Source organism: Cornus florida, unplaced genomic scaffold (genome assembly GCF_030987335.1).
Source record: "Cornus florida cultivar Cherokee Brave unplaced genomic scaffold, ASM3098733v1 CherokeeBrave_3.0.0_Hap2_Chr02, whole genome shotgun sequence".
NCBI lineage: Eukaryota > Viridiplantae > Streptophyta > Magnoliopsida > Cornales > Cornaceae > Cornus > Cornus florida.
In genome coordinates this window covers 104901045-104915534 of record NW_026775572.1, presented here as the reverse complement: position 1 = coordinate 104915534, position 14490 = coordinate 104901045, and the positions used below count along the sequence as shown (strand labels likewise).

Sequence of the window (14490 nt, the reverse complement as noted above, 5' to 3'; positions counted from 1 at the left end):
TTTAGACTGTTGAATTTTTTTTTGTAATATATTAATACATTCTTGTGCATTACTTTCTTAATCGGAAAGTTTAAATTAAATTGTTCTATCAAGTATCAATGGATTAAGACCATCTAATAATCTCACGTAGAAAAGAGGGTTACTTTTTCTTTACACAGTCTTGCAATGCCACAAAAGCAAATGTGGCAATTTTGTGTTAGCTTTTGGTTTTTTTTTTTTTTTCTTGTGTCAACTAGTGATTGTCTGGTTGCCCTAACTTTTTATTCTTCTACTCTCTTTTCCTTCATCTCAATATAAATCCACATTTTGGACAAAAAAAAAATAAAAATAAAAAATAAAAATCATTAGAAGAAAATTGAGCTTTTATTTTCTTCCCTGAAATTCATTCAGAAAATGAAGAAACCGTTGCTTTGATTTCTCACCTGTACTTCCTGCTTTCCAGGTTCTGAAAGACAGCGGCTGCTAGTGTTTGATGTCCAAGAAGCTACCAGAGCTACCCATTAATCATGAAACTAGAATGCCCAGAAGCTTAATTTTCTTAATGCTTTCTCGTAAAATAAAGCGAACAAAATGCAGGTATAAACCATTTCCATTTCTTCTGCTGTTAAGTTCTCAAAATGGATCCTTCACCTTGCTTTAAGCCAGTGTTTTAATCATATCAACCTTAATAAAGCTGCATGAAGTTCTGTCACATGAAACTCGTATTCTACAAATACTTGATCTTCATAAACCAGAGAAAAGTTTGTCATTCCATCTTTTTTTTGCACCAAGAGTATTAAATTTTCATTCAAATAGTATGCGTATCTCAATGAGTAGAAATAATGCTCTTACAAATTCGTTCAGTGATTGGCGGGCCTTCATTACAATTCAATTGAAATGATATGCTCCATATCTTCCAACATTAGAGTATGATCACCCAAGGGCAATAATCTTTTCCCATGTTCATCTGCAAAGCTGAGATGTTTGCAAGGATCGATTAAGATGCTTGTTTCAGTAGATGTGTAAGAAGACATATGAACACGATCAAATCCAATTAGTTGCTTCTCTGGAGCGCCCTTGACGGATTTTGGTCCTCTAGAGAACAACAACAAAACATGGGATCCATCCGTATCTCCCTCATTTGTCACGGAGATCTGCACGTAGAATCCCAAAGAATCACAATTTTCCACATCGTCAATGTAAATGTGAAGAAGTCCATCTTCTCCCCCTTGTAGTATTCGCTTACTCGTTTCAGCCTTGATAGATCTCACTAAACTCAGTTTCTTTGGTGCTGCCAAGAACTTGTGAGTTAAAGTTGAATAGGATAAGCCCTGTCCAAATCCATATACTCTATTGCCAGTGTAGAATCGATAAGTTCTTCCAGGATAACCGCGAGAAGGATCAGCACGCATGTTCATGTCGTTCATTGGCACACTAGTAAATGACTCAGGATACCAAGTCACAGGTAGTCTTCCACCTGTTTGATTTTTTCCCAAAAGCTACATCAAATTCTTCCTCAGTAGTGTTTAAGGTTATCTTCTATATGATTCCGATTATTCTCAAAATTTCTAGAATTTCAAACCTCAGAAATGTCAAAAAAATAGTATACTATAATTTCAAAAATGATTCCATGTTCGTGCAGAGTCTAAACTAGTCCGTAATGAGAAATTAAAAAATGATCTTATACCAACCTGGATTATAATCTCCAAAGATCACTTCTGAAAGTGCTTTTCCTCCAGCCTCACCAGGGTAACCAACCCAGAGAATGCTCCCAATCCGTGGGTCTCCCTCAGCGAAAGACACGTCAAGGGGTCCGCCGCCAGTAAGAACTAAAACTATAGGGTTTTTACTGACAGCAGCAATAGTGGTAACAAGGGCCATCTGATAACCAGGCAAGAGAAGACTCAAGCGGTCGTGGTCTTCAGTTTCTTGGGACAAATCCAAACCAGCCACTACAATGACAACTTCAGCATCTTTAGCAACAGAAAGAGCATCCATAAATCCAGCATTGGAGTAGCAAGGTACACCATCAAGACAACCAGCTGCATATGTTGTTTTCTTTACATATGCTTGCACTCCATCAAGAATGCTCTTTGGCTTGCACGGAACTCCTACAAGATTAAGAAAACTCGTTCAACTACATCAGCGCAGTACCAACAATTTAGATTCTATTGTCATCTGGCACTCAATTGAACTCTAAAATTCATAACTCCAGTACTTGGCAATGACATATTTCAGCAATTATAATAAGAATAATTCAGGAAGAAGAAAAAATTTCAAATTTTTTTTGGGAGGGAGTTGCATGTTGTGCAAGGAGCAGCCGATAAGTTGTCATTCTTAATTTTGAGAATTTCATCAATTATCTCAATACAAATCATGATTTCTCAAATATTAGTGAAATAGCTCATGAATTATTAGTGATATTTGATAAAATTAGCTAATGAGCATCAGAACCAAATAAGATTTACTATGCTACTTTCCATATTGATGTAATCTGAGTGAAGAAAGTTCAAATGGACCTACAAAGCAAAGGTAAGAAAAAACCGAGATAAATAAATAAACCTGTGTAGCCACCACCCAAATTGGTGTTGTTTGCCAGCGGACCAATTACAGCTAATGAAGAAATTCTGTTCTTTCTCAAAGGCAGGAACTTATTATGATTTTTTAAAAGCACAATGCCCTGCCTCGCTGCTTCAAGTGCTAAAGTCTCGTGCTCTGAAGTGCAGACATCTTTAGGTCCCAATTTTCCAAACTGCCCCTTTCTAGGGTCCCCATCAAAAAGCCCAAGACGAAGTTGAACTGAAAACAAATTTAAAAGAGCTCTATCTAAGTCCTCTTCTTGTACCTTCCCCTGTTGGATAGCAGATTGCGTGTTTCTAAGCATATATGTTCCACAATCAATATCCATCCCTGCACACAAAAATTCAACAATAAATTCTGGAATATGTAAACCGGAAGATACAAAGTGCCACCATGAGAGTAGAAAAACCTGCTTTAAGAACATCTGCAACTGCATCCTCAGGAGTTGCTGTGTAATTCTGATATTCGTATATTGTGGCCACAGCATCACAGTCAGAGGTGATATATCTGTGTTTATGCCATTCAGAAGGATCACATATAAGTTTTACGATCAAATCTTGTTTGAAGAACAGATTCTTTAAATCTCATTAAATAACGAGAGAATGGTATATATCACCCTTTGAACCCCCACTCATCTCGAGCTTTCTGGAAAAGGTCCTTTCTTGCACATGCAGGTATCCCATTCACCTGATTGTATGAACACATTAAGCAGCTGGCTTTGCCTTGTTGAATGCAACTCTGGAATGGTGGCTGATATGTATCCTCTAAATCTTGCTCTGTGACCTGATTATTGAGAACCAATGAAGCTTCAAATCTCGAAGCCTAGTTCAACTCAACCTAGACATGTAAAACTATCTGCATCTATACTATATTATAGCATTAGAAAATATGCGACACTGCTACTTTTTAAGGCTGTTAACATACCAATTGAGTATATTCTTCACAAATAACACAATTTTCAGCATCGTCCAGTAGAAAAAGTAGTGAAAAATGAAAGTTTTAGAAAGTGAATTGAAACACAATAAAATAAGTTTTCTAGCATGTATTTGATTAAAAATGAAATTTTTGTAAGAATGTTGTAGAAAAATCCATTTCATGGTTTGGATATCATAGAAGTTACAAGAAACTTTTGTTGTTTACCTAAATTGTCATTATTATTATTATTATTTAAGGAATAACAAGTCTAAATGGATTTGGCTCGAATCAATTTTTTTTTTGGTTCCTTTTATTAGAAGAAATGGAAGTACTTTGAAAATGTAAATATTTTTTTGGTTAGAGTACAAAAAAAAAACCTCTACTATCCATATAGTGCAAAGTAGTCCCTATGTAGTGTAAAACACCCTTATACTATTGATTTTACGCAAATAGCCCCATGGATACTTAAAATGACGATAATACCCTCAGTAGAATAAATTAATAAGTATAAATGCAGGCCGTGTAAAATGACCATTTTGTCCCATTTGTGTCGGATTTTGTTAGTTTGGGATAAGAATAAAATAAACCTCATTTTGTCCAAGAATGAGATGAGCTAAACCAAACAACCCCAAAACCAAATATAATAAAACCCAAACCAAACACTCCCAAACTATATAATACACCCTTAACTTTTCTTTCCTTCCCATAAAAAATAATAATAATAAAAATAAAAATAAAAATAAAAATTTAAAATAAAATAAAAACTTTCCAAGAAAATTAATTTTCCTTCCTTCTGAATTTTTTCTTATTAGTTCATGATAATTCTTGCATTTAAAGGGAGCATAAACGGAAAGAGGAAAGACAAAGGAAACATTGAAAAAAAAGGAGTAATTATGAAGAAAGAAAGAGAGAGAGAGGGGATAAGGAAATGGGTTGGGGTAGGGACAAAACAGGAACAAAAAGGGTAAAATCGAATTATCATATTTACTTTTTGGCAAAAAATGGTCAAAGGGGCTTATTTGCACCTTTTTTGAATTTTATAGACTGAAATGTACATCTTCAAAAAGGAGGGATGTATTATGCACATAACCTATATTCCAGGGTTTTTTTTGCCCTTAGCCCTATTTTTTTTTTTTTTCCCTAGGAATATGGGCTATTATAACATTCTTTTGGAAAATTATGATTATACCCGTTATATTTTAGAAAGATAAAAAATAAGGACATAAGTAAATGTTCCATCCATGCTAAAAAGAAAAAATAAAATAAAATAAAAAATTTAAATGCTGCATAACGTTCCCAAGAAAGTGAAATTCTCGTGATAATTTTTTTTTCTTTTCCTAAAAAACAAATGCTTTTGGTACTAAAAGTTTCCATTTCTGTCACTTTTTAATATTCTAACATTGTTCCACTCATCGATATACATATCTCAACACTAAGGTACAAATATTGATCAAATCCTCTACGTCGAGATTAATTCCCATATGTGATGTTTGTGTGTGTGAATTTTTCATGAAGATATCAAACAAAAACGCAAGTTCCAAAATTCTGATTTTAAATTGCAATAAACAAATTGAACAAAGTATAGAATGGAATCAATGTGAAAGACAGAGACTCTTACTTACCACTGCATTGAAGCTGTATCTACTGAATTGCCCCCAACTCTCCAAATCATAAGCAGTGAAATGCTTACAACAAGCAGATAACATCAATCCCCCATTATCATCACCTCTCAAGAACCTCCTCTTCTTACCACCACCATTCCCAACCCTCCTCCAATCCTCTCCCTCCTGAAAACCCCTCACAAACTCGACGGCATAGGCCGACGCCACCACCGGGTCCTCCCCCGGTGTCTCCTGTCCCCTCCCCCATCTGGGGTCCCTAAAAATGTTAATTGTAGGTGCCCAGAATGTCAATCCAGCTTGCCCAGCATTGAACATGGAACGAGCCTCGACAGCTATAGCCGCGGCGACCGAATACCAGAGGGTTCTGTTGAAAGAGGAGGCGGTGAGGAGGACTTGGGGGAAGCTAGTGGCGGACGGAATCGGGCCGTTGAAGGTGATTCCGGGGCCGTTGGTGGCAACCCCATGGAGGGCCTCGGACCACCACTCGTAGGCAGGTATGCCGAGTCTAGGGATGGTGGTGACATTGTTGGAGAGCTGTTGGATTTTCTCGGAGAGGGTGAGGAGGGAGATGAGAGATTGGGCTCTGGATTTGATGGGGAGGGAGGTGTTGCAGAAGGGGTAGGAGTTGTGGTGTGGTGGCTTACAGGGGAATTCGGGATCTGGGTTTGGTGATTTGATTGGTTGAGAAATTATTGAGGAATTAATGGATCTGAGAATGATGATGATGAAGGAGAAGAAGAAGAGGAATCTCCAATTCCGTTGTCCAGACATCGGAGGGTTTGTTAAGATGCTTTGTTAGTTGTGGATTGTTTGCAGTACCGGTAGTTCAAATAGTGGAGGGGTGACATTTTTGTTTGTTGTACAGATGATGATGTCTGGGCATTTGGTATCTTGTTTAAAAATTGAAGGAAAATGATAAATAATATATATATATTTCCAGCAAGAAACTCACACTTTAGAGCGGGAGAAAATATCACTCAGCCACAAAAGCCTTGATAGTAATTTATTTATACTTTGATATCATTGTACCTACTCATTTATACACACTTCAACCCTCATTCAAATTTAATGTGAGACAAATTTCACTTGTAACATTCTCTCTCATCCGAACTCGTGCAACGTCTTTGTTACGATTGGACCATCTTGCCTATCCAGGGATAGACCTGGGCGCCTTTTGGATCAGGTGCTAGGCGTAACACCGGATTAAGGACTGGATCTAACTCTGATACCAATTGTAACGGGTGGGTTCTTTTCCATGTGTCCAAAAGTTCAAGCTATTGAATAATACAGCATACCCATCCATTTATACATACTTCAACCCTCATCCTTTTTCTCTTCCTCAAAAATCACCATCTTCTCACCTTCTAAGTTAACTAAGGAGTCCATTAGAGAGTTTATTTCATTTTTGGAGCTTTCAAGATCAACACCACAATTTTTATACATTTCAAAAAGGCATGTCTCAAGAGGGTCTTTGGAGATAAAAGAAGGAAGACCCTCTTCAACAAGTTCAGCTATGGAAGTGAATGTAATCGAACATATCCTACATTCCAATCAGTATCACTGTATCACAATTCAAAAAATTATTCATTGGCACCTTTGAGTAGGACTAATCTCTTCCAGCAAATTAGGCTCGTTGTCCGTTTTAGCAGATATTGAATACCTGATCAAACACGATACCTCATTTATCTTAATAATAAGAAATGGGGCATTGTGATTGGTTGGGATATTCAACAATTGCTGAACCCAAATCCTTTTCAGTGGAACAATAGTATCTGTTTCGTCTAATTTGGGATGCAGCTTACAAAAAAGTTTAGGAGGTTTAGCAAAGATTTTAAATTTTTTGTAAAGTACATTCCGAACTAGACAAAACAGAATGTACTGTTCACGTGAGGAGATTTTCTTCCAAAATTGCTACCCGAATACTCAATAATTTCTCAATTAGTTATGGATATTGACTACAGATACGGATCCTTTCCGGAGGTATCTCTCTCTTATGCTCTCTCCAAAACTAAATCTAAAGGTTAATTTGAGAGCACTTACCTACACTATACCATTTTTTGGGACCAAACGGACGTTAACGACAAACCTTTTCAACCTTCCTTCTCCGTTAGCACAATGCTTCGATCTCACTATCACTCTCTGTCTGCTTTGCTCCCTCACCATCCATGGAAAGATCGCCGCCACCGCAAGCTGTCGTCATTATTGCAGCAGATCAAAGTCGCCTCTGTCGTCTCTGTAAATCGGTTTCGGTGGATCAATCACTCTTTCTATCTACTTCGCTCTCTCGCCATCTATAGAAAGATCGTCGTCGTTGCTATCTCTGCAAATCATTTCTGGGGAATCAACCACCACATCTCCATAACAAAATCCAACAAAATCAGCGACGCCACTGACATCCCCATAACCGCCCCCACAACCATCGGCAACGATTCCACTCCGGCAAATGACCACCATAAATTATAGCTTCACCACCGTTATCCTCGCCCCACAGCCACTGCCACCATCCTAACCCAACCACCACCAAAACACATAGTCGATGATGATTTAACGATATTTCGGTGAATGATCCTTATAATCGTAAATTAGTAATTGTGACACCCCTTAATTTTCACATATAAGTTGGCCAAGCTTATATATAGAAATTAGAAGACATCAAGTATCTAGTAATAAACAAGCACCGAGTACAAAATACAATAATGAAATAAATAAAGGTGGAAGGAAAACTAGCACTACATAAATCCTTCAATCCATAATATCCCTGTAATGACCCAGTCTTTTTCCTCCTTTTCCATTTTCGGCGATTTTCTTTTTTTGTCTTTTTCCTTTTTGTCTTTTCCTTATTTCGTCTTTTCCTTATTTCGTCTTTTAGTCTTTTTTCATTTTTCCGTACATAACCTCACTTGTTGTGCTCGGATTTGATTCCAATTTTGCATGCATTCATGATATTTGATTTCCATGACATTGCTAGCATACTTTTCTTGAAAAGCATGCTAGATTAGTACTTTTCTTGTAAAGGGCATAAATGCATACTTTAGTGTAATTATTTATAACTTTTAGGGTTTTAGTGTAATTATGTAAAATAATTATTTTTCGTTTTGGGGACCTTTTTGCAAATTATTTTGGAGGATATTTTAAAAAATGACCATTTTGCAATTTTTGGAAAGTGTGACAAGTGTCACACTCTCATGGAGCCATTTGTTGGCATTTAGGTGAAGAGACTTGGCACTATGACTTCTTGACATTTGGTGGGTGGAGATTCATTCATGTGTTGGCCTTAGATTGGTGCACATGTAACCATTGATTATTGACAAGTGTAGGCTTGAGATTAAGCCTAAGGATAGAGCTTTTGATTTGTGACAAGCGTAGGATCAAGATTTAGTCTTGCAAGTGTGTGTGTGTGAGGTAGTGTAAGAGCACATAGTGAGTGGAGGATCTCTAACCCTTCCACTCACCATTTTTCACTTATCCTCTTCATTTTCCTTAGTGCTTCGAAGTTCTAACCTAGCCACCATTGGAGAAAAGCTTTGTTAATAGCTTTCTTCTTCAATTTTGGTGCCCTTCCATTTATCTTAGACTAAGAACCTTAACTAGCAAAAGTTTCCTCTCATTCTCTTCTTCATTAACCTTAAGCTTGTTTTTCATTTAGTGCTTGGTTGCTTGGATTATAGAGATTCAATTCTCTATTGAGGTAGGGGTGGTAGTATGTTTATATTTTAAGTGTTTTATAATCCTTTGGGGTTTAATATATATTGTGTACATGCTTCTAATATGATAGTCTTGCATATTATAGGAAATCCTTATGATTGACTTAGGGTTTATTTGATCTAAGCATGTATATTGTGTATGTATCTTGTGTAGGATTATTGATGTTGTATATAACTCTTATTGACTTGAATTACTATACTATTGTTATGATAATTCTACATTCAAGTTGATTACTATTGGTGATTGTAATTATTTTAGAAGCTTAATACTATAAATGTTGTAATCTAGTATATAAAGCTTATTGTTGAGATATGGTTTAAATTGATGAGTTTGTAGTATTATATTGCACATTATATCATGTTAAGAACTTGTCATTTATTATGCCATTCTAGATTTGGAACCCTAAAACATGGTTTGTGTGGTTTCAAAGATACTTGTGCATGGAAGGTGGTTTATATGCCTTAAATTATGATATATAAGTTTTGAACTTGATATATTTTGGATTCTCTTGGGACATTGTGTTACAAGTGACATGGCTAAAGTTTGGCTTTAGTGCGGGAGGTATGAGTTCTCCCCAATTGAGATAGTGCGCACTAGGGTGGTCTTCCCAGCGGGTTAATGCCCGAAATAACCATATTGATCTTGGTTTAATCCAAGACGAGATGTCCAAGTTTTCCATTATGTGATTTCGCATTAAATTTCAAGTTGACAACCAATGTTTAATTGTAACTTGTAATTTTTGGTTGATTGCGAATTGATGTTGTTAAGTACATTGACATTGTTATGTGTTGTTTAAGAATCATTTAAGTTAGCTTAAGATGATTCCTTAGCACACCTTGAACATAGACGTTACGTGGAATGCTCCCTTGTATTCGTCTATATTGATCTCGCAATGATATTAAAACTTTAGGGTATACGCATATGCTTCTCTTACGAGTAACTTGATTACTCACCCTAGTGGTTTGGGTTGTTTTTTAGGTAAAGAGACCATGTTCATGGATGCTTATCATCCTTAGAAGCCTTTGAGCTAGTTGAAGCATTTTTGTATATTAGCATGCACTTGTTTAACATGTTTTATCTTTTGGATGTAATACTTTTGTATACTATGGATGTATGGTATTTTAGAAGTTAAGATGGCTTCCTTCATGTAATGTGTATCTAAGTACTCTTTTTGATGCTTGTTTTGTATGTGTAGCATGAGGCCAAGAGCCATTAACATGAAAGAGTACAAGCATGTTTTCTTTAAAACTCAAGTATTGCCATTGTAACTTATTTGTGAGAAATGTAGGCTTTGTATGCTAAACTTGTTAATGGAATGCAAAGAGGATTTAGGCCATGTTGGTACATCTATTTTATCATATTGCATGCACTTGCATACTCACTTTGGCAAACAATACCTTCCTTGATGAAACAAAAACCTAAAGTTGCATATTTTTTAGTTTTGACCCTATTCTGTTACAGGGGCATTTTGGGTATTTCAAAATGAGTTTTTTTTTTCAGTTTTTCTTGCGAGTCATGTAGAAAACTTGATTTTGAAGGGGGTTTCTTTTTTGTGTTTTTCCAGAAAACATCATCTTGGCCCTTAAAAATCCATATTTTTCCAGAAAATCCTTATTGCCAGGTTTTGCAAATTTTTAGTAGAAATGTAGTTGGTACTATTCATCGACTTTTTTTTTTTAAAATCATCACGACCGATACGAAACTTCTGGAGGTCTTGTGGGTGTATTTTAAGATTGCATTTTCAATTTGGGCAATTTAAAAACCTCCCGAAACCCTATTTCCAAAACTTGGGTAGTAGCTCGGATTCGTTTTTTTCCTCTTGACCTAATTTTCTTGGGGGCATTCTGAGTATTTTACAATGTATTTTTTTTGTTTCTGTCCGCGCTTGGGGTAGGAAACTTGATTTTAGGGGGGGTTTCTTCTTTAATTTTTTTTCCAAAAAAGTCCGTTTAGATGCCCGTTTTTACTCTCAGTTGCAGCAATGGTGGGTTGTCCTCGTCGGGCCGCCACGACATCATTTTTGTTTTTGACCTTTCTCTCCCGTCCGGACTCCAAATTGAGTAAACTTTTTTTTGAATTTGACTAATTTGTCATTGTCTTTCCAGTGGTGTGCTCGATAGCACCTGAATCCACTTTTTTCAAAATAACCATTTTGCCCTAGGTTCTTTTTGTCCGTTTTTTAAACGACACTTCTGCATTTGTTTCCTTTGGGTCCTGTGACCTCATTGAGGGTCACATTGGTGTCTTAGAGACGCATTGTATCTCTAGGAACCGTTGTTTCACTTTTCGCTTTCGCATTTCGGATCCATTATCGGGTCATCTTGTGGTCATCACTAACGCATCGGGTTTACAAAAACTTGGGCCATCACAATCTCATTTAATACAACTCACGAATCTTGTAAATTAGGGACCCCTAAATTCAAATCCATAAATGACTATTAAAAATTCATAAAAGTCTAGAAAATGAAATAATAAATCCATATACTGAAATAAAATGGGAAGAGTAGATGAGCACGACAAGCTATGGAGTACGAAGTCTTCAACCCTGTGGCTAAAACTGTCAGGGACCTGAAATTTTAACAAAAGGTGGGTTAATCCCACGAGCAAGTCATCTCTACTATAGCCCAATAGAGAACCGATAAACCCAACTTCTCTAGCGAAACCAACACCAAACAAATATAATAAATAATATCTCCGACTCATTACCCACCAATATATAATTAGCAATTATATGCATAAGAAAATAAGCAACTCAACTTTGCCCACAAACAAACCACGAACAAAGAAACTCAACCATGCCAATAGGTACCGGTGAGACTACGTTAATAGTAAGCCTACCGTGGTTCCATAGAATAATCCACATTCATAACATGATAGCTATCACAAATACATATAAAACAAGGACATATAAAATGAGTTAAAGCATGCGAACCAAAAATATGGTAACCTAGATAATAGTAACCAAATTATTATTATTTCATATGTTTCTAAAGTTAAGAGAAGATGCTGGTGATCGGGATTGATTCCAAGTTCAAAAGGCCCAAAGACATATTTATATAGTCTAGGATCGATCTGAGACCACCTAAGATCAATCTTAGTATACTCCAGAAGCAATGCAAAAATCATCTGGGTTCTGACCATAAAAGGATCGATCTCATCCATTCTATGATCGATCTTAAGGAAGCTTACCTAGGATCAATCTTACGCGCACCAAAAACAAATTTAAAAGCGGTGGGAAATTTATACCATTCTCACTACTTAACATGTATAGGTCAGATCTTGACTAAAGTTAACAACAAATTATTATTATTATTATTATTATTATTATTATTATTATAATATAAAAGTCCTTAAAATCATCTTGTGCAAGAAGTCAGAGATCGAGATGGTGGCTGTGGTTGAAAAGATTTATCACGCGGATGTTCATGTGTTCAAGTGGGAGGAGGAGCACTTTTCCAGCAACAAGGTTTTGGAATCCCAAGGAGTGTTCGTGATCCGTGAATATACTGATACTGGTCTGGTCAACAACTTTCATGTTTTCAAATTCAATCTTCATTACTTACTATGTCACTCCTTAAAATCAATGTTAGATTGGTCCATAATGTATACACTAGCTTCCTCCAAAGGTATTAATTCTCGTGCTCTATCAGAAAATTAGCTTACTGTGTCGAGACTCCTTAAAATCAATGTTAGGTACCTTACTAGTAATTTTCAATTTACTGATCATATGAACAACTCGTCTGATTTGAAGAGAAAACACAATATCGTCATCGTTGTAGATATTCGCGTGTAAAGATTTATTGACATCGCCGATCTGGAGAACATCATAAAATATTATTCTTCTTTTCCCGATGATGAAGAAGAAGAATGCAATAGCTGCAAATATAGAACAGTTGAAGTTGAGAAACAAAAGATGGAAAATATTGATTATGTTTAATTAGAACAACGAATTGAGGATGAGGATGACTTGATGATGGATGATCATAATAATATCTCAAACGAGGATGAGTTTGTAAGGATTAATGACAGTTTGGATATTCTAAGCAGGTTAAGGTCTTATCTAGGTATTGAACAAAAGGTCTTATCTAGGTATTGAACAAATTGGGAGCCATGAAGCATATGTTTTGAAAGAAATTGAAGCTGTGGTGAAGATCGACAAATTAATTGATGGTGATAGATCAGCAGCAGATGATAAGTGTTCAATATGTCTGATAAGGTTCGGGCATATATATTACGACGACCCCATATTCACATGTATTCCATTGGGATTGCATGACCGAGTGGTTGCCAAAAAATAATTCTTGCCCAATTTGTCGAACAGTTTTTGTTGTTGTAGTCACTATAATTATTTCTATTGCCATGTCTTTACTTGTTTCATTCAATGAATATGTATACTAATATGCATACAACTGGCAGTATTAATTTTGTAATTGAAATTTGAGAGTTTGGTTCTAAAGCCTTTATCTTTTATGAGGTATTTTCTAAACTTCTATACGTATTGGACCAACCTCCTTCGTTCGTCTAATTGACTGCTGGTTCTTCTTCTACACAAATGAATTGTGCTCTAGATAGCATCATTCCTTTATCCTCATTGTATAAGAAGAAGTTGTTTAGGTACTGGGCTAAACTTGTTGGGTTGGGTCGGGTCAAGGTAGAAGTTGTGTGAAGACCGTGTCTTCTTTTTCCTTTTTTGATTTTCTGTCATTCATATATATATATATGTACTATTATTTTACTTATTTAATTATTTGATTTATTCTATTTCTGCGTTGCCTTAAGGTTTTGTTTGACCCCGAGGTAGGCTTCGGTGCTCGGAAACGGTTTCCGGCATCACGTGCAGTGCATTATATTGTCTTTTATTGCCCGCGTATTTCTTAATTTCGTAGAAATACATGCTTGTTTATTTTCATTTTCCAGGGGTATGGATGTATGGTTTCTTTGAAAATATTTTTGTTTTATGGGGTACTTTGTGTAATTATGTTATTGAGATATTTTGTCTTAGGGACCTTTGAGCAAATATTCTTTGGAATATTTTATAGAGGGACTAAGTTACAAATAGGGATAAGAGTGACAAGTGGCACTCTCCCATTGGACCACATGTTGACTTACCATTAGGACACTTGGAAACCTAGATTGGTAACAAGTGTAAGGCCATGATCAAACCTTGTGAGGAGGCCTAAACTAGTGACAAGTGATAAGCGCCAAATATTACATATTCAAGCGCACTTACTTGCATTAGTTAAGTCCATTAATAAAATATAATGTACAGTTTAACTTCACTTGTGTACTTCTGTCTTGTTTCACGTCAGTTTCCCCGATTATGATTAAAGAAGCGGTTTTGACATCATTCTTGTTGAAGTAGGTGCGCCGTTGCTAAGGACCGTCTTTTGGGCCAGGCCGCTTGAGTCCTCGTATGCATAGAGTTCGTGGCTTAGTGTTCAAGGTGGAGACCGCGTCAACGCTCCGGCTCGAAGAGGCTTACAAGAAGCCTTGATGAAGTTGCAGCCACAAGGTCCCGCGGGCGCCCGCCGCACCACCGCGGGCGCCCGCCAACTCCTAAACTTTCTGCATAGTTTCGCGGGGCCCCGCTACAAGACCGCGGGCCCCCTCCGAACTCCCGCGGGCGCCCGTCGCGCCACCAAGGGCGCCCGCGAAACATGTCAGTAGCCATCTTCGAAGTCGAAAGCCC

General features: G+C 36.8%; 1 protein-coding gene across 1 annotated transcript; it reads right to left on the bottom strand.

The window, feature by feature from the left end:
• Positions 1-201: 201 nt before the first annotated feature.
• LOC132295524 (probable beta-D-xylosidase 6) lies at positions 202-6003 on the bottom strand. The gene is made up of 6 exons (XM_059793819.1): positions 5097-6003; positions 3176-3342; positions 2969-3066; positions 2542-2889; positions 1671-2090; positions 202-1456 (listed from the first exon to the last, which is right to left on the bottom strand). The coding sequence occupies exons 1-6, from the start codon at positions 5865-5867 to the stop codon at positions 861-863; spliced, it is 2400 nt and encodes a 799-aa protein (XP_059649802.1). The 5' UTR covers positions 5868-6003; the 3' UTR covers positions 202-860.
• Between the last annotated feature and the right edge of the window lie 8487 nt (positions 6004-14490).